General features: G+C 44.5%; 1 protein-coding gene across 2 annotated transcripts in view; it reads left to right on the forward strand.

The window, feature by feature from the left end:
• The first annotated feature begins 207 nt into the window (after positions 1-207).
• CACNA2D2 (calcium voltage-gated channel auxiliary subunit alpha2delta 2) overlaps positions 208-25,413 on the forward strand; it is a 597,809-nt gene continuing 572,603 nt past the window's right edge. For both annotated transcript variants that reach the window (XM_054035873.1, XM_054035874.1), the window contains exons 1-2: positions 208-437; positions 23,196-23,277. In XM_054035873.1, coding sequence (XP_053891848.1) covers positions 328-437; positions 23,196-23,277 — 192 coding nt within the window. In that variant the 5' untranslated portion in view covers positions 208-327. The remainder of the gene's footprint in view (positions 438-23,195; positions 23,278-25,413) is intronic.

The following is a 25,413-nucleotide window of genomic DNA, read 5'->3' on the forward strand; positions in this document are numbered from 1 at the left end:
GCGCGCGGCGGCGGCTGCAGCGGGCCGGGGGGAGCATGCGCGGCGGCGGGGCTGGGCTGGGCGCGTGCCGCCCGGCGATGGGGGGGCCGGGGGGAGAAGCGGCGAGGGGGGAGGAGGCTGGGCGCCTCGGCAGCCTATTTGAGGGAAAGGCTCCGTTTTGCTGGGCTCAGTGTTGCCGGCTGCCCCGCTGAGAACGGCCCGGCTCAGCGCACCGGCGGAGGAGGAGGAGGAGGCGCTCGGCCGCCCCGGGAGGAGGAGGAGGAGGAGGAGGGGGGGCAGAGGTTGCTCGCCGCCGCTCGCCCTTCCCGCTGCATCTTTCATGGCAACATGGCGATGCCGGCGCAGCCCCGCCGCGCGGCTCCCCTCGGCCCGCTCCTGCTGCTCCTGCTGCTGGCCGCCCCCGCCGTCCACGGCTACAGCTTTCCACAGCACTACACGTGAGTACCCGCCCGGCACCCTGCCCCCGGGCTGTCCCTCGGGGCAAGGCGCGGGAAGGGGGGCTGGCACCCTCCCCGCGCCGCCCCGTGGAGGAGCGGCGGGGGTAGGTGCCCGGGTGGCGTGGGCATAGCAGTTCCCCGGGTTTCAAGGAAGATGCCTTCGAAAGCGAGGCGTGGGGAGAGAGAGAGATGTGTGCTCGGAGGGATAGGTGAAAGTTAATTAACGTAATGACCCGCAGCTCCTCTCTGGCAAACTCTCTAATACACGTAGCGTGCGAAGGGATCGGGGGCAGCAGTGGCGATGGGCTTTGAGTATTGCATTGCACGCCCCTCGGTATTGCAAGTGCGTGACTACCTGGAGTGTGTATGCAGGACCAAAGATTGCTCTGTGTAGGTTATCAGGAGGTGACACTCCAGCAAGCTACTTCTTTTTAGGCGGTTCGTTTAGGCAGCCTTATTTTTATTTTCTTCTAATAAGTTTTGAAATCTTTGGTGTGAAATCCTTCCTGTTCCCCGCCCCCCCCGCCCCCCAAGGAAAATAGAAATAGACGTCAAGTTGCTAGAAGACTCAAACTTCACCAGTGCTTGAAGGTTTCCGTTTTTTTCTTTAATACAGTTATCTAAATGTTAATTTTGATTGAGAGGAAGAAACAGAGGTTGCTTTTCTGGTTTACAGGTGCACAGTACAGCATCTGCAATCCAGGAGTGCCCGGTGGAGTTTAGTACAAACTAATAATAGCCTGTGGAACTATCAATCTGAGGATATTTTCCCCCTTCTCTGAACTGACACAAATAGATTTTAGTCTGGTGAGACAAAATCAGAAAGCATATGATTTTTTTTGGGTGGAGGGAAAGGTGCGGGGGGCGGGGAAGGGTAATAAAGGAAGGATGTGGAATTATATTTACTGTTGGAGTTGGGAATTTTTGCACTCTCACTTGTTCATTCCACAATGTGATAGCTGCCACCGTTTTCCCTTCCTCAAATCCACCCAAAACCTTTCTGGAATGTGTTTTGAGACGCTACCATCTACGTTATGAGATGTTAAGGGTTTGTGCCACAAAACGGGGAAAGCCAGGCTGTTCAGAGTAAAGGCTGACACTGTGTCCTTATGTTGTGCTTTTCTGAAGGTGGAGAAAGGTCTCAATGACATAGGTTAATAATGGCACTGTCACCCTTAACTTTGTTTTTGCCTCCCCGGTTATTTGTTGCTTTGAGTCACAATTTTTGTGGTATTTAAGCATCAGATTTTTTTATATATATATTTAGATTTTTAGCTTATGCTTTTAAGGAAATATTTGATGAAAGACTTTTTTAAATGAATGTAACTTACTGAAGGGCCAAAATATTTTTGAATGCATGTTTAGACTCATGTTTAGCTCTTCTAAAAAGGAAGCTTATTAACAGAATTATTTGAATTATTTATTTGGAATCATTATGGTCTATTGTGTTACTATACTAGCACTCCATTCTAAAAGGCATAGTTAGCTGTGTTATTTATTCGGCATCATACCACATCATAGAGATGACTCCAGGGCTGTTATGGAGCCCATTGTAATCATACTTCTGAGCCCACATGTTATTGACCTCTGATACTGAGCTGTTGGGATCTTTTTCTGTCAATCTGGCTGTCAAACATGCACACACGTTCCTCAGAATAAAACCTTGAGAGGTATCTATTGCCGGTGTGTGTGGAATATGCCTGGACTGCACAAATAGCACATTTTTAGGGCCAGATCTTGCATTTACTACTCATGTGAGAAGTCCCATTGAAATCAATGAACCTAATTGTGTTATTAATCCTTCATCACACTAGTAAGGTTTGTAGGATTGGATCCTTACATTCAGAATCTGGCGGAAGGGTGGGGAGGGAACCCAAAAAACATTGTTGAGATCTTGAAGTGTATCAGACCGTATTATTTTCCAGATATCCGTTTTTAATTTAGAGTTAGGGTGTGGTGGGTTTTGTGTGTATGTGTGTGTGTTAAAAGTTTAAACAAGGATCTTAAATCATGTTTCTAGAGTAATATAATTTATTTAAAAAAATTGCTTCCCTCTTCCACCCAAATTGATTAAGTAAATATTACTAAATTGCTCCTGTCTGCTATGCTAGGTTTTAGCTCACAGCAATTTTTTTTCTAGACATGTTAAACTCCTGGCAAAACAGTGCTTAGTATAAGGTATATTTCGGTAACAGCTTCAATAGAATGACAGTGTTACCAAAATGGGCCCAATCCTGCATTGAATCAGTGGGAGTTTGACGTGTGCCAGGAATGCAAAACTGGGCCCAGTAATGACAATATATGTCTCATAAGATTTTATAAAGCGGAAGGTTTGGCCCTAAAAGGGGGTTGTGTGAGTGTGTGTTCCTTTGCTGACAGAGGGCAGAAAGCAATTCTGGTTTATGCTGCATCTGAAGAAGAAAAGTATCGGAACTGAGACCTCAGCCTGGCCTCTTATTGCTGTGTTATTTTATTCTCATTATGACCTGTTTTCTGAACCTGGGGGAAAAAAAGAAGTCATGAGTGAGTATTGGATGATGATGAGGCATGATTGCTGGGCAGTAGGTTAATGCCCTGTAACGTGTGGACTGTAATGCCTTATATACGGTACTCTGGAGCTCTCAGGATTGTAACATCTGTCACTCAAGGAAAGAAATATTTAACAGAAGAAAACTGTTTGTGACAGTTACTGTTACACTCAGACTAAGCCCCTTCTCCTGGCAGTTCCCCTTATTATAAGCCTCCCTCCCCCTCTTGCTGGTCCAGCGATTGAAAAGACTTAATTTAAACCTGTAGCGCAGGTATAATTTTGCAGGATTCCTTTGTTCGAAACTAAATTGGATGCTAAATTCTTCCAATTATAAAAGCAATTTTTCTCTTCCATATATCAACAAAGAACAATATTGAGTTTTTATTAGAAACTCTGCTCATCTTTAGAGGTTTTCTGTGTCAGTTGCTTAAGTTGTCTCCCTTTATAGGGTCCTCAAGAATGAGGCTGTTTTTGCAGACTCCCTAGAACTGTTTCATTATGACCTAGGGCAGCATGTGCAATGATTAGAACAGTTTCCTTTTTTGGTGGGACGGGGGGAAAACAGTTCATTTTTTTGAAAGAAGGAATCGCTTTCATTGTCTGTAGCGGTTCTGGATATTGGTTTCTGGTTCTGTCCCTGGTAAATAGTCAGTGTTCCATATTTTCTCTCTCCTCCTGGGTAACATGGTTTTAATCATCTTATGCTGAGCTAAGGAAGGCTCAGCTCAGCAGTTGTCCAAAGGGAAATTTCTCATTGAGATTTAGAAAGCAAAATCCCCAATTGAAATAGACCCATTCAAGCAGGCGTGCTGGGTGGTGTCCACTTGACCGACTGATTTTCTTGTTATGGGTGGGCACGTGTGTGTATGTCGTGAATGAGATTAATGGCTCTGGGAGGGGAAAAAAGGGCTGCTGGTTGATGCTGATTTTTTTTTTTTCTTTTCTCTTAAATACTTAAAGGTATCAGCTAGTTGGTGCTGGATTGCAGTGAGATCCCTGCGAAGGCAGAACAACTGCTGTATGCTTCCCTGATGGATTCGTCCTGATCATTGTTAGAATATAAAATGCATATTCTCTATAAATGCTGACCACTTAGGGGACTGTTCTCCTGTTGGTGCCTACGCCAAACTCCTGTTAATGGGAATTACACGTGCATAACTGCTGGAGAATAGCCCGTATATAAATTGTTATATAAACCCTGCAAACAGAGCAAGCCCATGCCTCCCTCTGTGAACCTGCCATTTATCACGTGGACTTGAAGAAAGTTGCCATTGGCTAGAGAGCAGTGACCCATTTTCTTGTAGGGTGGCATGTGTGTTCGGAAACATTTTATCCCCCATGGTGAGAGTTGGATGCTTAAGTCTCTTGCTGTGATAGCACATCTTGTTAGTTGTTTGGATGTCAGAGGAGAGGAAGGATGGCCTTTCAGTTGAGGGGCTGGACTGGGATTCAGAGAGGTGGCCTCATTTGCTGGCCCTACCACAGCCGTTCCTCTATGAACTTGGGCAGCTGTCAAAAGTGGGCAGTGATGTATATTTTTGGTGAGATTTTTAATTTTAGACACTGCAGGCCTTGTTATCCGGAGCACTGAGAGCTCCATCTGAGATTGGCGGAAGCTGCAGGTGTTCAGCACCTCTGAAACGAGAAGTTTTTAGGTTGGCTCAAAACTGGCCATTTTGGTAAGTTTGGGCCTTAACCTCCTGATGTGCTTCAGTAACCCATTCGGAAAACCATTCATTTGCTGTATTTCTCTCAGATGTTTGAAATCTCCTTTTCTTTCTCTCCCCCTTTGCTCAGGGCTTGTGTCTGAAACAGCTGCATGTGAGCCCTTGCTCCTAACAGTGAAGCCACTATGGGAACCATGTCAGCCAGCATGTCCGAATGCGTGTCGTTTCTGACCTGGCTCAGTATTTAAGCTCATTCTGCAGGATCCCTTATTAATAGGGCCCATTTTTTTTCTCTTAATGATCCTCTATGTTCTTAATTTTCTCAGTTCTGTTCCCCCTCTCAACCAGTTTCAAATGTTCTTTGCCACAGCCATGTTCCCCCTGGTAGCGAGGAGGCCAGGAAGGCAGTTCCCTCTGTACTGCTAAGCATCCCCCAGTATAGGTTGCTCATGGGAAATATGATGATGAGGGGCGTTTCTTGTTTATCTCCAATGGATTAAATGCACTATGCTCCCTGCTTACGTGAACCCCCTTCATCATGGCCCACTGGCTTGCTTTTTTCAGCCCTGGAAAGGTTTGTTTTGTTGTTATTGTTTGTTTTAATTGTTAAGGACTTAGTTCTGGTCTTGAGTGTGTGAGGTTCCCACTTAATCAACAGGGACCCTCCTGATAGAGGATAGTGGGTAGAATTCATCCCTCTGAATCCACAATTGGGCCTAGTCCAGAGGCTCCATTCTGAGGAAACTGTTATTTCTGTGCAAAACTCCCTTAAAATTCCAATGAAGAAGGTCAGCTGCTGGCTAAATGGGAACCTGGGAGTTTATCCTCAAGCAAGTCTATTGGCTTTTGGGCTTCAAAAGCCAGCAGAGTGCCCTTGAGGGTCTAGTGCTGGAGTGTATATTTACAGTACAATACTGTACATGTACAATAAACAGCACAACTTGGACAACAGCTTTGTTTTTAAGTTGAAGAAATAGCCAAGTAGGATGGAGTTTTTTAAAAACTCATTCTCAAGCAAGTACTCATTGAATTAAATACTCTGCTAGGAAGCACACTGTCGGAACATTTAAATATATGCTTTCCTAAGAACCCTGGGAAAGCAAAATGTATTTCTTTAGTAAATTTGTTGCCTTTCTTGGTATCTGCAGTGGTTTGTTGTAGAGTTGCTCCTGAGTTCTGGGCTATGCACTTTGGTTTGTTGTTGTAGGGCTATACAGGACTGATAACCTGAATGGCATAGATTTCTTTGGGATGTGGTCATGGAGTTGGAAATGCACTAAACTGTTTGAGGAAAGCACATGGGCAGAATTACTCACCAACTGTAACAACCTCCTTATCATTCTTTTGGTGAGTCCTTATTTCAATAATCTTTTAATGCTGGTCAATATCATTCGAGACTGGAAGATATTAGTCAGATGATAAATATACTGAGCATTTTCCCAGAGTAAAGAATTGGTTCTTTTGTCTGTAATTCAGATGCCTGTTTACACCCACTTTTGCATGCGTGTATCAGTATGTTTAGCCAGATCGGTTGGAGTGAAGGGGGGATTGGGCTGCAGGACAGGAGACCCAGGCATATGAATCTAAATCAGGCCAGGCAAACGTGTGGTATGTGGCTTCCAAATCCTGCCATGCACTCCATACAAACGCTGGGTCCTTTCCTGCAATTAGGAAAGTAAGCAGCTTCCTCTAAAGCTGCTTCTCAATGAGCTAATGGGGGCACAAGAGACCAATGCTTGCTGGACTGTCTCCTGTGGGAGACTCAAGTTCCCAGCATCAACCGAGCTGGGGATTGAAGGGAGTGAGGGATGAGGCCTGATCCTGTCTCTTCTGCATGGTAATGCCCCATGTCAGCAATCAAATTGTTGGCCTGGGCACTTACTGGGGATATAAAACCTTCAGTGAAATGTAGCTGACTATGATCAAGCCGTGGGCACTGCAGACAAAACAGAGTGGAATTTGTGTATATGTAATGAGCCAAATGCATTCGTAACTCCAGCAAAGTGAATGGAATTAAACTACGGATAGATGGGGGCCCAATGCATTTCTAGTGTGGATGCTTTTGAGACTAACAGAAGTATTGGGAGCATACGCTTTCGTGGGTAAGAACCTCACTTCTACAGATGCAAGACTTGCATCTGTAGAAGTGAGGTTCTTACCCACGAAAGCGTATGCTCCCAATACTTCTGTTAGTCTCAAAGGTGCCACAGGACCCTCTGTTGCTTTTTACAGATTCAGACGAACACGGCTACCCCTCTGATACCTAGTGTGGATGTTTCTCAAGGTCTGTCAGAATTCTCATGTAGGAGATAAGGGGGAGAATTTTGGGGAGCTCTCCGCTTCCATTGACTTTTATTAACTGGCTGTAATGGAGTTCCACCGTATCCATGTCTATTCAAATAAGGAGTCAAACTCTACTTTCTGTGGGCTAGATTCCCCTCTCACTAGCAGCAGTGCAATCTGGGGTGACACCACTGAAATCAGTGACTTCAGATTTACATTGGTGCTGTTGAATCCGGGTCTGTCTTACTGTCCCCTGCTGCATGGATGATTTTTTGGGGGAGGAGAGGGTTGTCCATTGTGAACTACCGGATTTTGCCAATTAGCGAGTAAATGAACAAGCATGATAGAGAACCAAGGATAATGCATTTTGAAATGCATGTTAATTTACCTGCCGAGGATTGTCTATCTCTAATTTATTTATGAGCCTTCACAGCATGCTAGTGAATGTTCCGCAGTAAATTTTGTAAAAGTAATGAAGTCTTAGCTGTTCAGGGAAGGCTTATATTTCTAAGAAGTTGCAGGAATGTATGGGGGGGATGAGAATGGGACACCGCAGTTTCCATGTGCAAATGATGAGGTGTGCGGCGAAATGAAGCGCAAATTAGTGAGATTACACCGTGCATCAGAGCAAAAATCACTGTGGGGTTAGAAATATAATTGCAATTTATGCTGGGGGGGAAAGAACACAAATCAAATGCCCTAAAGACTTGGAGTCTCTTATCCATGAATAATAGTTACTAATGTGGGTAGTCTTAAAGTCAGTGGGATTACTCACTCCAGTAAGGGTTATTTCCATGACTAAGGGCTGGAGTATCAAGCCTTGGGGTTGCCTATAAATTGGCTAGATAAAGCTCTGTGTCTGCTTTTTGTGTGTCATATTGACAGTTGGAGGGCAGGCAGATGGGACCACGTCAACGTATTGCAGAACAAGTAGGTAAGGTTAGTGGGGGAAAAGGGGTTCTGTTGCATCAGGCAACGTATAATGTTTCAGCTGTGTTGGAAGCTCCAGTTCCAATGAACTGCATGTTGTTTTAGGTACTAGCATGCTTGGTTGCGCTGGGCTGGTACATAGGAGGAAGGGCAGCGTGTAGTGCTAAGCGAGCAGGGCCGGCTCCAGGGTTTTGGCTGCCCCAAGCAGCCCCCCCCACCCCCCACCCCCCAAAAAAAAAAAAGTTGCGATCTGCAGCGGCAATTCAGCGGGAGGTCCTTTGCTCCCAGCGGGAGTGAGGGACCGTCCGCCGAATTGCCACCGAATACCTGGACGTGCCGCCCCTTTCCGGAGCGGCCGCCCCAAGCACCTGCTTGCCAGGCTGGTGCCTGGAGCCGGCCCTGTAAGCGAGGAGACCGTTTGGCTGTACAAGGTTACCCAGGGAATCCAAGCCCGAAGGGGAGAGTGCTCAGTATGTATCAGCCAGCAATCATCTTGAAGGTCCCCCCAGATGTGAGCTCCGGCAGGGACTAACTGGCCCTCTCGGTTCCCAACATCCCCCAGTTCAGAGCCGACACTTCATGATGCAGCAGGCCTTGTATGGGTTTGCAGCAGCCTCCGCATACCTGACTTGTTGATGAATAGAAGCATTGTCGGTCCCAGTTTCTTTAGTTCCTTGGCCTTCCTGCACATAAACAGATTTACCCCTTAAACGGTTAAATTGATGGAAAGAATTGGGAGAGAGTGTGAATCCATCTCCGCTCAAGTGACAAACGAGGAAATTATCTATCTATAATATAGACTCGTTGCAACAAATTCCAGAACTGGCCCCTAGAACGCTCCTTCAATAGCAAGACACCGATCCCAGGGGGCATTTTATATACACCCCAGCCTGGTACAAGGGGTCTAGAGCCTCTGTTTCTACTCTGAGCGGCTGGTGTTAGCTGCTGTGCGCCAGGTGATTTATAAAGCTGTCTCACTTATAACGCTTCCTCTGAATCAATGAGACTCTTGTAGCTAGGTCCTTAGGTTCATAAGCTTTGCATAAATCTCTTCAGAATGGTCAAATGGTCACCTAGTTAAGGGCTTGGTGCAGTGACAGGAAGAGATAACGTCCCCTGTTCCTAGTTAGGTTTTTTTGCCGCTGTAAAACTAAAACTGAGGAATAAAAAAGTGAAGAAGAAGCTAAGCAGAGCATCTAATCTACAATTTTATCAGGTGTTGAATGTTCAGCCAAATTCTGGGCTATGTGTGGCTGAGCCTCTTTTACTGCTCTATAATGAACTCAGCAGAGCCACGAGGAGCCAAAGTACCATTTCCTCATGTCTGGTGTAGCCTTATAAATTAGAGCCATATACTTGAGCATTCACAGCTGATAACATATTTCTTGTGCTGGGGGGCGGAATAAAACAATGCACCTGCACTTCCACTGGGGAATATAAGGCCTGTGTTCTGGCAGGGGCTCTGCAGGGGGACAAGAAGCCCTTTCCCAAGGTAATGGTAAACCTTTTTGCAGCCCGTCATGCATAGCAGGGGAAAAAAGGTTGGAGTAAACTGCATTTAATTATTCAAGGCCTGCAAGCCAAAGAGAGGCTGTGAGCCTCCAACCAGTTAGAGATGTATCACAGCTTCGGAGAGGGTTCTGTGCTTTCCCTTCCCACCCAGCCCTTGCCCCAAAACTGGGTATAAAAATCAATGCCTTCCCTCCACATATGTACCTCTCAGTTTTTATTTATTCTTTGTTTTGCTTAGGAAATCTTAAAAATTGTAGATCAGTGACTGAGCCAATGACATTGCTCTGCCTGCCATGGAATGACAGCCATTTCAAGAGCACAGGGAGGGAGTGAATCAACATTAGCCCCCCTCCCCAAACATATCGTGCATTAGTGGGCTATTTTATTGTTGCAGTTGAACCATCCTGTCTGTGTAGCAGAATTCACCATCTTCAGTCTCCTACAGCAAAAAATAGCCTGGAAGCATGTTATTTCCAGGTGGAGGGCCATCCAAGTGTTTTCAAGGTTTGGGGCCAAATTTATCCTTAGTGCAACTCTGCTAAAGGCAGTGGAGTTAAATCTGGAATGAACTTGGCCTTTTGGCTCCATTTTTAAAGAGGATGGAGGTTGTAGTTTTTTCTGTTTTGATTTTTATCTTGGTGTGAAGGAAAGAAACTCATCTAATTTACATACATTCATGGAGCTTCAATACCTCACCACTTATTCCTAGGAAGCGTTATCTGTCCCCTCCCCACACATCTGACCTGATGTCAGAGATGCCTTGTAGATGTTTTTGACATAAACACCAACTTTCCTCCCCTTGCCCCAAGACTGAATGGAGCACCTCTATGTCATTCTTTTTTACTGTGTCTGTTGGCCTTGGAAATGAGCTGTCTTGACTCAGTTTCTCTTTGGAGAGAAATCTAATCAGCTCTGCTTCTTATTCACTATCTTGAGGGGCCTGATGAGGATTGGGGCAGCGTTCTCACCCCAGTGAGGCCGTGCTTATGGTTAAGGTGGTCCAAGCTGAGGCAGTATTTCTTTTACCTGCCTTTCCTTGTTCTCTTTACCAGGCATCCTGCAGGGTGAAATGGAACTGTAATGCCACTCTGTGGCCAGTTGTGAAAGGATGCCTGAGAGCCAAGGTCTGACACAGGGTCTGATTTCACCATCATGCCTGCTTAGATAAATGGTTTCTTTTCCCTCTCCCCTTGCACTGCGCTGTCTTGTACACCATACCGTTCTGACAACCCTGTTTGTACCTTCTGAGGCAAATGAGGTACAATTTTATGTTGTCTGGGATCAGACTGAATACTCCGGCCAATATGCTGTGTGGAGAATTGCCCATGTTGGTGTGTGAGAATCTTTCTTTTTTTTCCTCCCTCCCCTCTCTTTCCTGACATCTTTCGAAGTAGAGTCTTGCACTGGCGGTTTGAGCTGTTTATGAATGTGATTACATGCACTGAAAGCAGCTTGTTTTTTGCAAGAGCCACTTAATAAATGTCACTTGTTTGGTGGCTTTCAAGCAACTGAGTGTGTGGTCTTCTCATCAGGGAGTGAGCCTTTTATATTGTGTGAGATCATAGTTAAGTGGTGGATGGATGGATGTGCCCACGGCTAGAGTCAATATTTTTTTGTATGATAGGTTGTACAACCTATTGACTTTCTTCCCTAACTGAATTTACCCATTCATCTAGCCATACCACATAGCATTTGTGACCTCTCGTAAGATAAGCAGAGTTAGACGTAGGCAATACGTGGATGGGAGACCCTTCCCAAAGACAACCAAGCAGGAAGTGGTGTTGATGATTTAGCAAATTGCTTTATCCCTGACTCAGGAGGACAAATGTGATATCCCAGTGTGGTGTTGGGGAAGGCGAGTTGCTGTGTGCCTGAAGGGGTGCTGTCTCAGATGTTCTTATGGAAACTAAGGCCCTGACTGTACTGGGCCAAGTGAAAATTATTCAAAATTATAATCTGCCGTCTTAAATTCCTGCTCCTGTTTAAGTGGGTGCAGAATGTGTCTTTACTGCCTGGCGCTAAAACTGTTGTATACAGAATGGCAGCTGCATTTTGGGGGTGATATTTATAAGTGTAAAGTTTGAAGTTGTCTAAAGCATTTGAAGGTTGCGAGAGGTGCAATATGACTCAATAAATCAAATTCAGCAGTCAAAACATGGAATATTCTGAATCATGTATTGAATATTTTTGGCAAATCTTGTGAATGAAGCCAGCGCTGTCCTCCTTTGGGTCACAGCAATGAAACATGTTATTGTCACAGCCTCATTCCTTTTATTCCCACTTTCTCTGCTGTCACTGTACTTGGACTTGGTATTTCAGACTTGATCACTTGTATATATTGTGGTGGTTGTATTAGAGACCTGAGCCAACAGTTAATTTTGAACTCTGAGTGTCACCCTGAAGAGTGTGTGCAGATCTTAGCACACACTCTTTGTTGAAAATGCTCAAGTTGCTTGTCCTAGTTATGCTTCTGGAAAATGAGCAGTGTGATACCATGGCTTCTGTCAATCCGTGGCTTAGCAGGATGGATATGCCAGGGAAATGCGTTGCAGCTTGACCTTGACTTTGAAAAACCCATGCCAAGACCATTGTGCCAAATTCATCCTTGGCCTTCCTCTACTTGCTTCAATGGAATCCCCCTGGGGGGATAAACCTGACCCATTTTGATCTGTGCTAGCTTGTGGCCATTCCTATTTCCCACCTACTGGGTTTTTTGTTTTGTTTTTCAGTATAGATCTTCAGGGGCTCTTGTGATTTGTATGACTTTGGTGAAAGGTGACTGGTTGTCAGCCCTGCCTGCAGTAGGCTCTGTTAGTGGCGTGGCCAGATCCCCAGTGGAGCTGCAGCTATTTACACCAGCTAAAGAGCTGATTTATCTGACTCTGTCCTGCCCTTTTGGGGGTGTGGATAGTTATGTTTTCAGGTCCCATTTCATTTCCCCCCCTCTGCTGAAGTATGAGCACCTAGGTGTCTTTCTCCTCTCGTGTGTGCATCCTTGGTTCCCTCCCCATGCCTAGTTCTCCCCTACATAACTCTTCCATAATGTTTTCACTTCAAAATGAACGACTAGCCCCGGTGAAACAGAGGTATGAGTTGACATGACAAGGTCAGGCAGTAAGTCAATAGCAGATCTAGGAATAGAATTCAGGCCATATAATTCCCAGATATCTGCTCCTTCCAATGGACAAAGCACCTTCTCTTGGAGTCGATGCATCTCATTCTATATACTGATGTTCTGTGAGTAGAGACGTGGCTAGGAGAGTTTGACCTCTAAGGAAGAATCCCTCTTTCCCTGTCTTGGGGTGGATGGCAATTGTCCTTGTGGAATCCAGACTCTGGGGGCCGGACTCTGGCAAGTGCCTTGGCACCAAAGCGCGCTTAATATACCGCTTGAACAGGGCTGTTTCTCTGAGGAGTTGAGAGAAGAGTTGGAGAAATTGCTGCCAATTGCTCAACGTGCCATAACATCAGGTGTTTGAAAATTTAAGGGGTGCATTTTGCAGCATAATCCATAGTATGTTCGGTTGCTTGTGCTGTGGAAATTATGGCCAGGCAACTGTCCCAAGAAAGCACTCTTTTAAAATTACATTTTTGTGCTGACAGTGCACCAGCTTCTGTCTGTCTGTATAAGGCTTGTGTATCTTGTCTCCTAAAGGCAGAGCTAGCTCTTGGGGAAGCCTCAGCACAACTCCTCTCTCATCCCACAAATATTTACCCCTTAGCATGTCTCCCATGATCTCATTTGAACGTTTCCAACTGGGAGTGTGAGTGTGTGTGTGTGTGTGTGTGTGTGTGTGTTGGTGAGAGAGAATTCTAGAGGCCATTAGCCTGGGTAATTTACATGCTTCTTGAGCCTACGCCTGGGGAAATATATTTCACAGGTAATTTCAAATCTCGTGGCGTGTGGAAGAAGTCATTATTCTAAATAGAAAGGGGTTGATGATGTCATAAGACCCATCAAGAGTGCCACATTAAAAACTGGTTTTGTCTTCTAGAAAAAAAAGTATCCAAAAAAAAATCTCTGAATATTCTCTGCACAGGCTTTTTGGTTGCCTGCAAACAAGAATTTTGATTTCATAAATGAGTATTGGCATCAAAAACAAAGTGAATTATCTTTGGTTCCTCGGTTTCTATTGTGCATGCATATGTGTGCGTGTGTTTAGGGTTGGTAAGCACTGGAAGTGCCTTCGGGTGTCACTCTCTGTGGAAACATCCTTCCTTCTGAATTGATTGCTGCCTCCTTAAGTGGTATGTCTATGCTGCAAGTAAAGGTATGGCTACTCGTGCTAGCTTTAAGCTAGCTAGCATGGGTAATAACAGTAGTGTAGACGTAGTAGCATGGGCTTCAGAGCTGCCCAAGTACATGCACACTGGGTACATTCTCCGGTTGCTAGCACGTGCTGCCACATCTACACTATTGTTGTTACCTGTGCTTGCTAGACTAAAGTTAGCAGTGGTATGCTTATACAGGCTACATACACACCTTCACTTGCAGTGTAAATGTACACTTTTGAGGCTTGAGCACAGAATTGGGAGTCAGGAATTCCTGGGTTCTAGTCCTGGCTCTGCCTTTGACTGGCTCTGTGGACACGGGCAAGTTACTTAACCTCTGTGCCTCAGTGTTTCCTCTCTGTAAAAACGGGGAGAATAATTACCTGTGTGTTATGGGGATGGCCTAGTTAATGCTGAACAGTTCTGTGACAAGGTTGTCCAATGGCTTTTTCTTTTGTAAATGTCACTCAGCCAGAGTCCTTAAGCAGCCCCAGAGTGGGTCTGGCAGATCAGAATCAAGGCACGGCTGTGGTTGCATCACCTGTTTAATGCTGCTGAGGTGTTTGGGGGAAGCAGACACAACTTCACCTTTTTTCCCTGCCTTCTCCCTTCACTTTGTCTAAGCTCTAAAATGTACAGGAAAGTGGCTTCTTTAAAAGAAAAGACCAGCTGTAGCACTGATCTAGTTCTTCCCCAGGCCTCATAGGGCAAGCTGGGTTTTGTGTTGTCACTGAAGGGAAACTAGATTGTATTCATTTGTGGTGTTATGTGAGCCATGTGCTTGAGGTTTGGGGGTCTGTGACCAGCTAATGCTGAAATTTGGCCCCTCATATTATGCAGCACTGATGGATGAGGTGGTATTGTGATAAAGCCGGACACAGCTTTATTCTTCCAGAGTCCAGATGTGTGCACCTTACTCTGGTGCTGATTGGATCCAAAGGTACTGGAGGCAGCTCTTAGGCATGAATCATAAAGCACTGAGATAATGGCATAAAGTGCAATCAATTAATTGTTAAGTGTTTTTTCTCCTCCTTTTCCCTTGAGTGCATTGCTGAAAAGGAACATCCAACATGCAGCTTCTGGGAACAAGGTAGCCTGCATGTAAAAATGACAGGGTCCTGGTTGTTTGGCTATCGAAAGATCCATTGAGTGAGCATCACTAAGTGCTTTATAATAACAATGATTATATGCCACTCCTATTGTGGCCCAGGAATTCCTCAAGTGGAGTAATGGTGGTGAGAGGGGTTTTAACTAAACACATATCTAGTGAAAATGGTGCCTAGAAAGCCCTAGAGACGTGTATATAATGTTGTGCCAGTCTACTTCAACTAGCCTAGGAGATGGTGGGTTAATGCAGTTAGAAGCCGAGGAGCAGGGGAAATGGTGTGGCTGAATGTTTCTCGTATCTGTAGGCCCTCACAGAAGAGATGAATGATACCTTTGTTTGACCAGGGGTGAAGTTTGTAGATGCCAACTTACTTCAGGCCCAGCTCAGCACCAGCTAGCCATCAGGCTTACTGTAACTGAATATTATTGAACCTTTGAAGGTGGCCTGTGTTTTAAAGGCCTAATTGATCACTGCAGAGAGCCCAGTGTAGGCTAGCTGAGACATTGGGGGGAATGATGTAGGGAGTGGCCCTGCAGCATGCTGAGGTCAGGAAGGGGGACCCAACTGGCCTCTACCAGTCCTACTGTCTGTGCTGCTTAATAGCTTTTCACTTTGGAATGTATTCCTTGCCATGATAAACGTCTTGTGGTAAGATACTCCAGCACAGAGCCGTGATCCCCATGGTGGGCTCTTTCTAGCCCAGAGTTGTGGCCGTGCTTACAGATCCTGATTGCCATGAGCCCCATTATCTACTTGACAGGGTCTGCCCTACACCCTGTAAACTAGACATTGTGGAAATGAGAGACAAGTGTAAGCTCTGTTTAAAATCATATTCCAACAGGCAGCGGAGAGTTGTTCCTTACAGTCCATTCCCCAGTGTCTGGATCAGTCCAGTTACTTAAATGATCCAAGCCAGGGGACTTTTACCATTTCTCTTAGGGGAGACTGTTTGCATTCTCCAATATATTTTCTTCTCAAGAAGTTGTTTCTATGAGGTGTGGAGGATGTTTAGACTCCTCAATTCTCCTAAGAGCCAATGACCTTCATCATGCTGGGACCCTGCATAGAAATGGTGGGAACATTGCGAAGCAGCCGCATTATAGCTCTCTTGTGTTTTTTATCATTACATCACCAAGCAATGTCCAGGTGCCGGGGTGCAAACATTCTGATGGTGAGATGCTGCAGAAGAAGTTGAATCTCAGAATGTGGTTAGGAGATTGTCTGGGCTCTGGTGACAAAGGATGCCAGACTAAGAGCATCTGAGTTCTTGCCAACTCTGGCTAAGTTGGTCTGATTTGCTTTGCTAGTTCTCCAAGCTGTGGAGCATGTGTTCTGGTCCCCAGCTGGGTGTTGGAATCCCATGAGTTGCTTCGTGGAAGCTGGGACTGCTCTCCTTTGGGCAGCTTTGCTTTCCATCTGATATTCGTTTCCTGGAACAAACGAGAACTGCAATGATCTCCCCCACCCCTCCCTGTCTACCTCCCAAGAGAGCCATGAATTATACACAATAAACAAATAAACCAGAGTGTCTGTCGTTACATCATAAAGTCAGTTAATTCATGCTGCTCGCAGAAGCTTTGCTAGACCTGTTCTCACCTTGCATTAGGGAATGGGATCTCTTCAACCCCTTCATCCTCCTCATGGCTGAGAGAGTGGTGAAACAGCCGAGATAGTGGTGGCACAGAGGGAGGTGTTAATGTAAACCATTGTGCACCTAGCTGGTTGAATGGTGATGCATGGACGTTGTCTGTCATGAGGGCTTGATGGGGAGTGAAAATTACAAGAGGATTTGTTGGGTGAACTTCCTTCAGCAATAAATAGGCTTTATAAAACTGACACCTGTTCACTTATTTATTAAAGCAGTACCTTGCAGCTCTTCAGTTCTGTTACAGGCTTTAAGAGTTCAAGGGTGTGGTTCCAATCTCACTATAAAACAGTAGAAACTTGGTGTGACTCCACCAACTTCTGTACAGTTACTCCTGATTTACACTAGTGTAGGTGTGATCAAGGCTTTTGGAAAGAGAGGGGGAGAGAGAGAGACTTGCTGTTTTGGCATTGGCTTAACTTCTCTGTGCCTTGGCTGAGGCTAACCTGCCTTGCACCTCACCTGCATGATTCTGCTCTCACGTAAAGAACTGTAACCCGGTGTTGCTACAACATCAGACTCAGGCTCTGAGAGTCTGTGAAGCTTAGTTCTTTCATGGATGAAAAGAACTTTGGGATCCTCAGGTGGAAGAGCTGCAAAATAATATTGCTAAAATTCCAGTGCCCTTCATGTGATGGCTGCATTTCAAAATGGTCACGTAATGAAGAAACCCACTCTGAGATGGATAGTGACTGGTTTGGGGAGCCCCATGCTGCGATTGCCTTTCCCTCTGCCTCACTGTCTGCAAAAGAGATTTCCTGTGGTGTGCTTTGCTGGTTGTTTTTTTATTACCAGGTAGGGGGGTGAGTGGGGTGTGTGTGTGAGTGAGAGAGAGTTGATGTGATAAAGGGATACATCGATCTTGCGGGGACCCTTTGCAGTACCATTAAGTATGGTATTTTCTACATTTGACCACTTAACTTCTCCTCTTTCTATTGGCCAATCATCTACAAACAGCATGATTTTCTCAAGCCTGTTGTGTTTTTTAATTTATTCACTGAATTATTCTTTGGCCTCCAGCTTCTCTGCAAAAAAGCTGGTTGTGAGTATTTTATATGCAAAGTTTGAAATTCAAGGTATTTTGACAGGACACATTGATCACATGGTGTTGTCTGTTCCCTGATTGGTGGAGTGTAACTCTTAGATGGCAAACACTTGAGTTTTCAGGTTCAAAACTCATTTTCCAGGAATATTCTCTCGTATTCCCCATAAAATTGGCTATTTCTGTGAACATTCCTGCAAGTTATACTTGTTCACTAGACTATTTGTGGTTAACAAATGGAGCACAAATTAAAGTGTGTTTGTTACAAAATGTAATCTAGTATCTGCGGCATTTTGTTCACATCGTTTGCCCAGGTCTACGTTGCGGGCCCATAAAGCCACCTCCCCAAACTATTCCTCTGTTTTTATTTACTTATTTATTAATTTTTACACCGAGGTCTGGAGGACCCAGCTGAGGTCAAGGCCCCTCTGTGCTAAGTGTTCTGTACACTCACATTAAGAGACTGTCTGCTGCAATGAGCTGACAAGACTGAGTGGGAGGGGAAAACAAAAGCACAGAGAGGGGATATGCTGTGGCTGAGGTGATGCAGCAGGTCAGTGGAAGAGCTGGGAATTCCAATCCAGGGTTTTATCTAGCAGACCATCCTATCTTCTTAATAGATCTTTCTTCCATTAGATTTCTGGAATTTCTCTCTCCTTCGTCCCCCTCCAAGGTGCTTTATTGTGGGGTGATAGTGGGTGAGTAACATCTTGAGGGGTGTCTGTCTGTCTACACACACACGTATGAATTGTCCTGGTATTTTCTCGCGCTTATTCCTGGTAAGCACCTGTGCACATACATGAAATTAACAGGGAGTCATGAAAATGACAGTATGGGAGGTTTGAAAATGACTGGCAGAGTGGCCAGCAATTTCTGTGGCTGTTCTATTACAACCAATACTCTCCAGAAGTCTGTTCAACAACAATAAATGTTAGGTAATTTTTTTTTTCTGGTCGGTAAATATTGGCGCTTATAGGGCTTCCTCTTTCAGATATATAAGAAATGAAGAATGCACACACATGTGAAGGTAGTTGGAGAATTAAGCATTTTGAAGAATAAGCCAATTAAAAGGGAAAGTTCCTGCACAGCAAAAATTGGGCAACACTATAATTAATAACCTTATTAAATAGCGATATTTGGGCATTGAACCAAAACCTAGGAAGCATTCTTGGCTGAACACACAGCATTAAGTGTGTACACTTGTACAAAATACTTTCTGTATAACCCATTGAGCCCTGGGGGAGCATATTCTCTTAAGTTGTTTTTCCCCTTGTCCTTTTACATTCTTGAGACCACAAACAAATGGAATTGACCTGGCTTGGTGGCTTGCTTGTGCGTGAGGGCTGCTGCGCAGAAGACCAGCGCTAAGCAATGCAGTCTGTTATGTACAGAAATTGGGGGGGGGGGGAGAGGGGAGGGAGGGTCTTGGGCCAAAGAAGGGGTGTTCCCTGACTCCACGGGAATTCTCCCAACAAACACTCCCAGGAATGGTGGTGGTGGCAGCAGCTCAGATGTATTAACCAAAGTCTTCCCTGGAGGTATGGGACCTTGAGAAGGGGGACTGGCTTATGTAAAATGGGAAACTTGCCCTGGGCCCAAACCAGGTATGTCTGGAATAGGAGAGCAGTCAGAAAGGAGATCCACCCCTTTTCTGAAGGAATATATGTGCAGGTGCAAACTTCTGGCTCCCATATAGCGCAGGTTGGACAGCAGCACTGGATGCGTGTGCTAGTAAAACTTTTTTTTATATATATCTTCTCTCTAAACAAAAATCAAATATGCAGATTATGAAATCAATTAACATTTTTAAAGCTTCCTTTGAGGAGACGATGACAAAGGACGTTGTTGCGTGCGTGTGTGTGTGTGTGTTTTTTTTTTTTTTTTTTTTTTTTATTTAAGATTTCTTTATATTCCTTGTTACAAATTGTACAGCAGGTTATAAATTGTGCAGATGGGGGAGAAAACCACCAAACACACAACAACTGTTTTTGTTTTTGTTTTGAGGGTCGGGAATTTGAATTTACACATGGTCAAGGGTCTGCTTTTAGCAGGGACTTAGGTAAACTGTGCAGGATAGTCTTTAAAGGGGGTGGAGGATGGGACCATGAGGCAGCCTCACTATGGTATGCTGGTGCCTATCGAGCAACTTGCTCAGTGGTGACCCAAAAGTCTTGTCTTTGGGATATCTTCCTCTCCCATATTAATTCACTGGAGAAGGATAGTTCAGGCTGCTGCAACGGGAATTAAATTCAGGAAAAGGCTTTAGCACACAGGTCGCAAATGGGGCCTTGTGACTGGTAATGCATCTGTGTCAATAGTATCCCAGTAAGTGAAGCGGCCTTGCTGTTTGCTTTATATTTTATTTATAAACACCATTTCACAAGAGCGGTAAGACACTCTGGGCTGAGCATTTCGAGGAATTTATTGCTCCTTGAGCCCCGTAACGCCACCTGAGGCGTGCAATAATGGCCTAGAGATGCAATGACTGTCATGTCTTATTGCTTACAGCTTCCATACCAGAGTTGCTTCAAAGTGAAATCTCCATGTGCATAATGGCATATCAGTTTCTTTGCCCTTTTCATCCTTGCTCTAATCCCTTTCTGTAAAATTTCAAGTGGAACAATCACAGAAGCAGGCGGTCAGCTGAGATAGAAGAATAGTAATATATTTTTAAATGGTACCTTCCTACCCAGAACATGGCAAGTGGTGGGTGAAGAGATGATGCCAAATTCTAGGATGTGCCTGGCCTTGAACATTCCTGGTCACCAAAATCACTGGCCCCAAATATTATAGTGATGGCTGCATTTAGAAATCCATAGATATAAACCAGGTCTACACTACAAACTTTTGCTGGTGTAGTAATGTCAGGCAATTATTTTTCTTTGACCATTCAATATTGACAGAAGCCCTAGTGTAGTCAGTTATACTGGCAAAAAAGTCATTTTGCTGGTATAGCTTGTTTTGTTCAGAGAACTGGCATAAGCACTCTTTTGCCCATGTAAGCTGCATCCACACTAAGGGAGTTTGTTGGTATAACTATACTGGCAAACCTTCTGTAGTGTAAGCCAGTGGTTCTCAACCTTTCCAAACTAATGTACCCCTTTCAGGAGTCTGATTTGTCTTGCATACCCCATGTTTCACTTCACTTGAAAACTACTTGCTTACAAAATCAGACAAAAAAATATAAGTGTTACAGCACAGTAAAATTGCTTACTTTCTCATTTTTACCATATAATTATAAAAATAAATAATAACCTAGGAGGTCAAGAAACACTGATATAGTATTTAGAGCAGTATAAACAAGTCATTGTCTGTATGAAATTTTAGTTTACTGACTTTGATAGTGCATTTCACGTAGCCCGTTGAAAAACTAGGCAAACATTTAGATGAGTTGCCATACCTCCTTGGGGTACATGTACCCCTTGATAACCACAGGTGCAGGCTGGGCCAGAGCTACTTGGATATGGAGATGCTGGTCGTGGCTCCAGAGTTAAGGCTCAGTTGAGTTTTGCACTTGAAGCAAAATTCCAACCTTTTTTCTTATGCATGGAAACATACCTTATCTCCTCCCCAAAATAACAGCATTTATTCTTTGGACACAGAATGAATTTTTTGTAGATTTAAGTAACTCAGTTAATTAATTTGAGTTAAAATTAATTTAAAAATTAAGAAAATGAGCACCCCATGTCAGTTTTGTGTGTATGTCTTGAATGATCTTAATAACAGAATAATGTAGATGCCTCAAACTTCCCATATAGTTAGAACTCTCTGAAATCTTGTGCCTTGATGGCACTTGAAAACTTTTTTTTTAATTTTTTTTTGTTAAGGATTAATGGATACAGGATTAGATGGGCTATAGGGTTCATCTGATATGGCAAGTCCAATGTTCCTAGAGAGAGATGGGATGGACAGATGCTGTAGGTAGCTAGAATTCAGTGAAAGATGTCAGCTGCGTAAGCTCCTTGGAGGGCTTCTAGAACTTGTAACCCTCCACCTTTAAAACAGCTGTCCGTGCGGCTTTGCTCTCTGCTTCTCAGAGAAAATGTCTGCTGCTTTCTTGCCCATATGCTCCTCTGCCTGCCTTCTCCTCCTCCTCTACCAAACTCCTGAGGGCAAAAATCATAGCGTCACCTGCTTTAGAACATTAGACCAGTTTAATCATAGAGATGGGGTTTTCAGCATGATTAATTCTGTAAGCTTGGATTGTGCAGCTATACCAGCCTTCTGTTGGCAGCCTCCTGTGTAATGTTAACAATTGGCAAGAGCTCCACCTGCGTGAATAACACGGGTGTCTGCCGGACCAGATTCCTGTCCTCCTTAGGTGCCTCCACTCCAGGTGTTTACAAGTGGTGCTTCTGCTGTAAAAGAGAAGCTGTGTGTGTGTGAGGGGGGGAGGAGGTTCCTCTAGAATTTGTGCCTAATGGAAATACCTATTGACCCAAGGCTGGCAATCATTAGACTGTAAAATACAGTATTACAATCCTCTTATAAACTCATAAGTTGGGTTTCCCCATCTCTTGTCCTTGCAGAGAGGCTAGTTTGGTTCAGTGGCAACAGGGCTGTAGCGTGCGTGTGTAAAGCCCTGATCTGGGGGAATTTTTCTGGATTTAAAATGGGCCAAGGCCGATAGCTCTATTGCTTTCTGCTCTCTCCACTGCATGATCCTACTTGCTGTGAGGCTGGCTTCCTACTTTCCATTACTGGCCTCAGTTTCGTCTACTCCTCTTTGGCTCCTTTTTCTGATGCAGCACTTAGAGATAAAAGGTGCCATGGGAATAGCACTGAAAATAATAATAATTGGGATGTAGACAAGCCAGCAGCACTTTTCCAGGCCAGGTGGGAGATTTGACATTTGCATGGCCAGGAATTAAAGAAGTCAGGGAAGCTCATTAAAAGCAGAGGAGGATTAAAAGCTGTGGATTTGAAGAGTGTTGTTGTTGTTACAACTATATCTATCTATAATTTTTTTTTTTTTTGGGGGGGTGGAGGGGCGAGTATGGAGTGTGCTGTGGACAAATGCAGGCTTGCCAGCAATGGGAACTCTTGCCATAAAGTGATCTGTACAGAGGAGTGACACGGTGTAGTCCATGCTGCAGCTTCCCATTCTGGTCAAGTAACCCAAGAGGCAGCTTTGCCAATAACTTCTCCTCAGACCTGGCAGCACCACCTCTTATGGGAGTGAGAAATATTGGGGCTGCTTATTAGCTGAGCCCTGGGATTCTCCTGATCCAATATTAGGCTCCCAAGTGTGTCAATGCTGTCTTGTGGCCTTGCAATCATATAAATTAACACTGGAAAAGCCCTATTATAGCCTAGAGTCCATTCCCTTGCTGGGGCAGGGCATAGTCCCCTGCCGGAAGACATGGCTGGTCCTGAACTGGTTCTACGGGTGCTCTTGGCCAAATAGTCCTGCAGGAGCGATAAGCTGTTCTCTATAGCAAAAGCCAAGTACTGAGCCACCCAGGCCTTGAATAGTCCCTTTGGGGTTGCACGATATATGTCTCTCTTGCTTAGTAAAAGGGCGAAAAGAGGCAATTTCTGTTTTGCCTACCTTCCCCTTTCCTTTGTGTGTAAACTTAAAAGTCCTGAAGCCCCAGCCATAACTCTAAGGGCAGACGTTCTTGGTATTCTGCCCACATCTGGCACTGCAGAAACAGAGCGCAGTAAACTTAGCTGTGGGCACCGATTTCCTTCCTTCCTCCCCCTTCGACTAGCCTGCTGATCTAAGTGTCAGGGCTCTGACTGTGCGTCTCTCTCCCCCTCCTGCAGGATGCAGTACTGGACCAGAAGGCTGGAGCAGGAGATTGATGGAGTGATGAGGCTATTCGGTGGTGTCCAGCAGCTCAGAGGGGTAAGCTGTCTCTTTTGCCCTCTGTTTCCTTCCTTGTGGTACTGAACAGCTCTCCTATTCTAGAGTAGCTGCCTGCGTGACCGCTTGTAATAAGTCACCGTCTCTCTGTGTGCAGGGTCGTGGCTGCCTGTGCCTCTGATTGCTAGTCAGTTTGATCCATTTATCAAGTGTGCATGTGTGTTTTGTATCCATCTACCTGGGTTTCTATATGGCTGCACATGACTGTTATCTCAGCACTTCGTTGCGTTCTTTCCCTGTACCGCACAGCGTACACACACACTAAATCCAGCTGTTTGTGCTGCCAAAGAGAGACAGTGCTTATATTCGCCTTGTAAATTTAAACTCTCACTCTTAAAACAGGCTGCATAAGCTAGAATAATCTGAGTGGTTGGTTTGCATCTAAATACCATAATGAAACATGGTGATTTTTAGTTGGCGAATAACAATCTGCTTCCCCGTGTACAGGTGTTCACAAATAAAACACCATCGCAGAGGCCCCTGTTTCCTCACCGTTCTGTTCCTCATTGTCCAGCTAAGCTGAGAAGCCAGGGACTGAATGGTCTGTGGCAGCAGAATGCCCTCCTCATTCCTGGAAGTGATTTCTCCAAGTCCGAATTGGGGTAGTGAAAGGCAAGCCTGCCCTATTTCTGCCCATGCTGAGAGAGGGAGAGAGGGAGAGGGAGGGAAAAAAAAAAAACAAAACAACAAACAAACAAACGGACGTCAGCCTCTAGGGCCTCCGTTTCCCAACACTTCTACCCTCATCTTATTAGTTATTTTAAATGGACTAATCTGAAATAAATATTGAAACACTGGAGGTGTAAAAAGCAACAAAGAGTCTGTGGCACCTTATTGACTAACAGACGTATTGGAGCATAAGTTTTCGTCTGTGTCTGACGAAGTGGGTATTCACCCACGAAAGTTTATGCTCCAATACGTCTGTTAGTCTATAAGGTGCCACAGGATTCTTAGTCTGGATCTGTAAAAAGCAACAAACACGGCTACCCCTCTGATACTGGAGGTGTGAGGATCCTAAAGACATCAGGTTCTTGCAGCATGCTAGATATATTGCTCCACCACTACAAAGCAATATATATATATATATATATATATATATATATTTATATTTCGGTGTCTGAATCTTTCATTTACACTGGTTTAAAACAGGTGCAACTCCTTCGTTTTGACAGCAGTTACTCTAGTTTCCTACCATTGACTTTGTGGCCTTGTCTAAATGCAGAAGTTGCACTGATTTAAGTTTAAATTGTTTTTTAAAAGGATTGAGTTAAACAGGTGCAAAACCCCATGTAGACATTCTTCATTTGGTTTATTTCAGGTTAGCTTAAATCACTACTAATTGACTTAGGCTAAATGGATATAGGCCAGGTTTATATTCATTTAAGAGCGACCACATCACCTTTTGACTCAGTTTAAGTAAACAAGTTTTAAAATCATGCTGTTAGTTAAATTGGGGCAACTTTGCATATAGACAAGCTCTCGGATCAGAACTGGGCTCTTGGTGTTGAGCTACCAGCACATCCTGTATAGGGTTAGACATCTATATGGTTGGGGGGGTGTGTGTGTGTGTGGAGGCACAATGGACAACATGCTCTTCAGAAGAGCACCTAGGAAGGACCACTACTTAGTTCCACATTTGCGACTGCAGATATAATTTATTCTCCTTTTGCTTTTTGCCCCCATGCACTTTAAATAGATGCATCGGAATCCAAAATGAAATGGTATTAGACAGAAGATTAACATTAAGTTGTGCTCTACTTTATCAGCCCTTGTTTCCCATTGGCCAGTCAGTAAATTGCAGGTAAGGGTGATCACTTCCTTCTGTTTAATTATTCTTGTGGCATAGGGTTCCCCAAGCTGTAATTGAATAGCACAGGATCAGTTGAAATCAGACAGGATTAAAGTCCACAGGGCGAATAACTTTGGTATCTAGCGAAGCAGAAAGAGAAATTTGTACGCTATTCTTATATCTGGTGACTGTACAAGCAAGCAGTGGACTACTGACAACTTTTGACATCACCCTACTGAATGTCTTGTTGTAATCGTAAAAGAATAGCCAAGGTTATCTATGGATCAACAAATGGGGGACCCCTGGTATGGTGCTTAAGGGTTGATTTC

The sequence above is a fragment of the Malaclemys terrapin genome, chromosome 7, assembly GCF_027887155.1.
Source record: "Malaclemys terrapin pileata isolate rMalTer1 chromosome 7, rMalTer1.hap1, whole genome shotgun sequence".
Taxonomy (NCBI): Eukaryota; Metazoa; Chordata; order Testudines; family Emydidae; genus Malaclemys; species Malaclemys terrapin.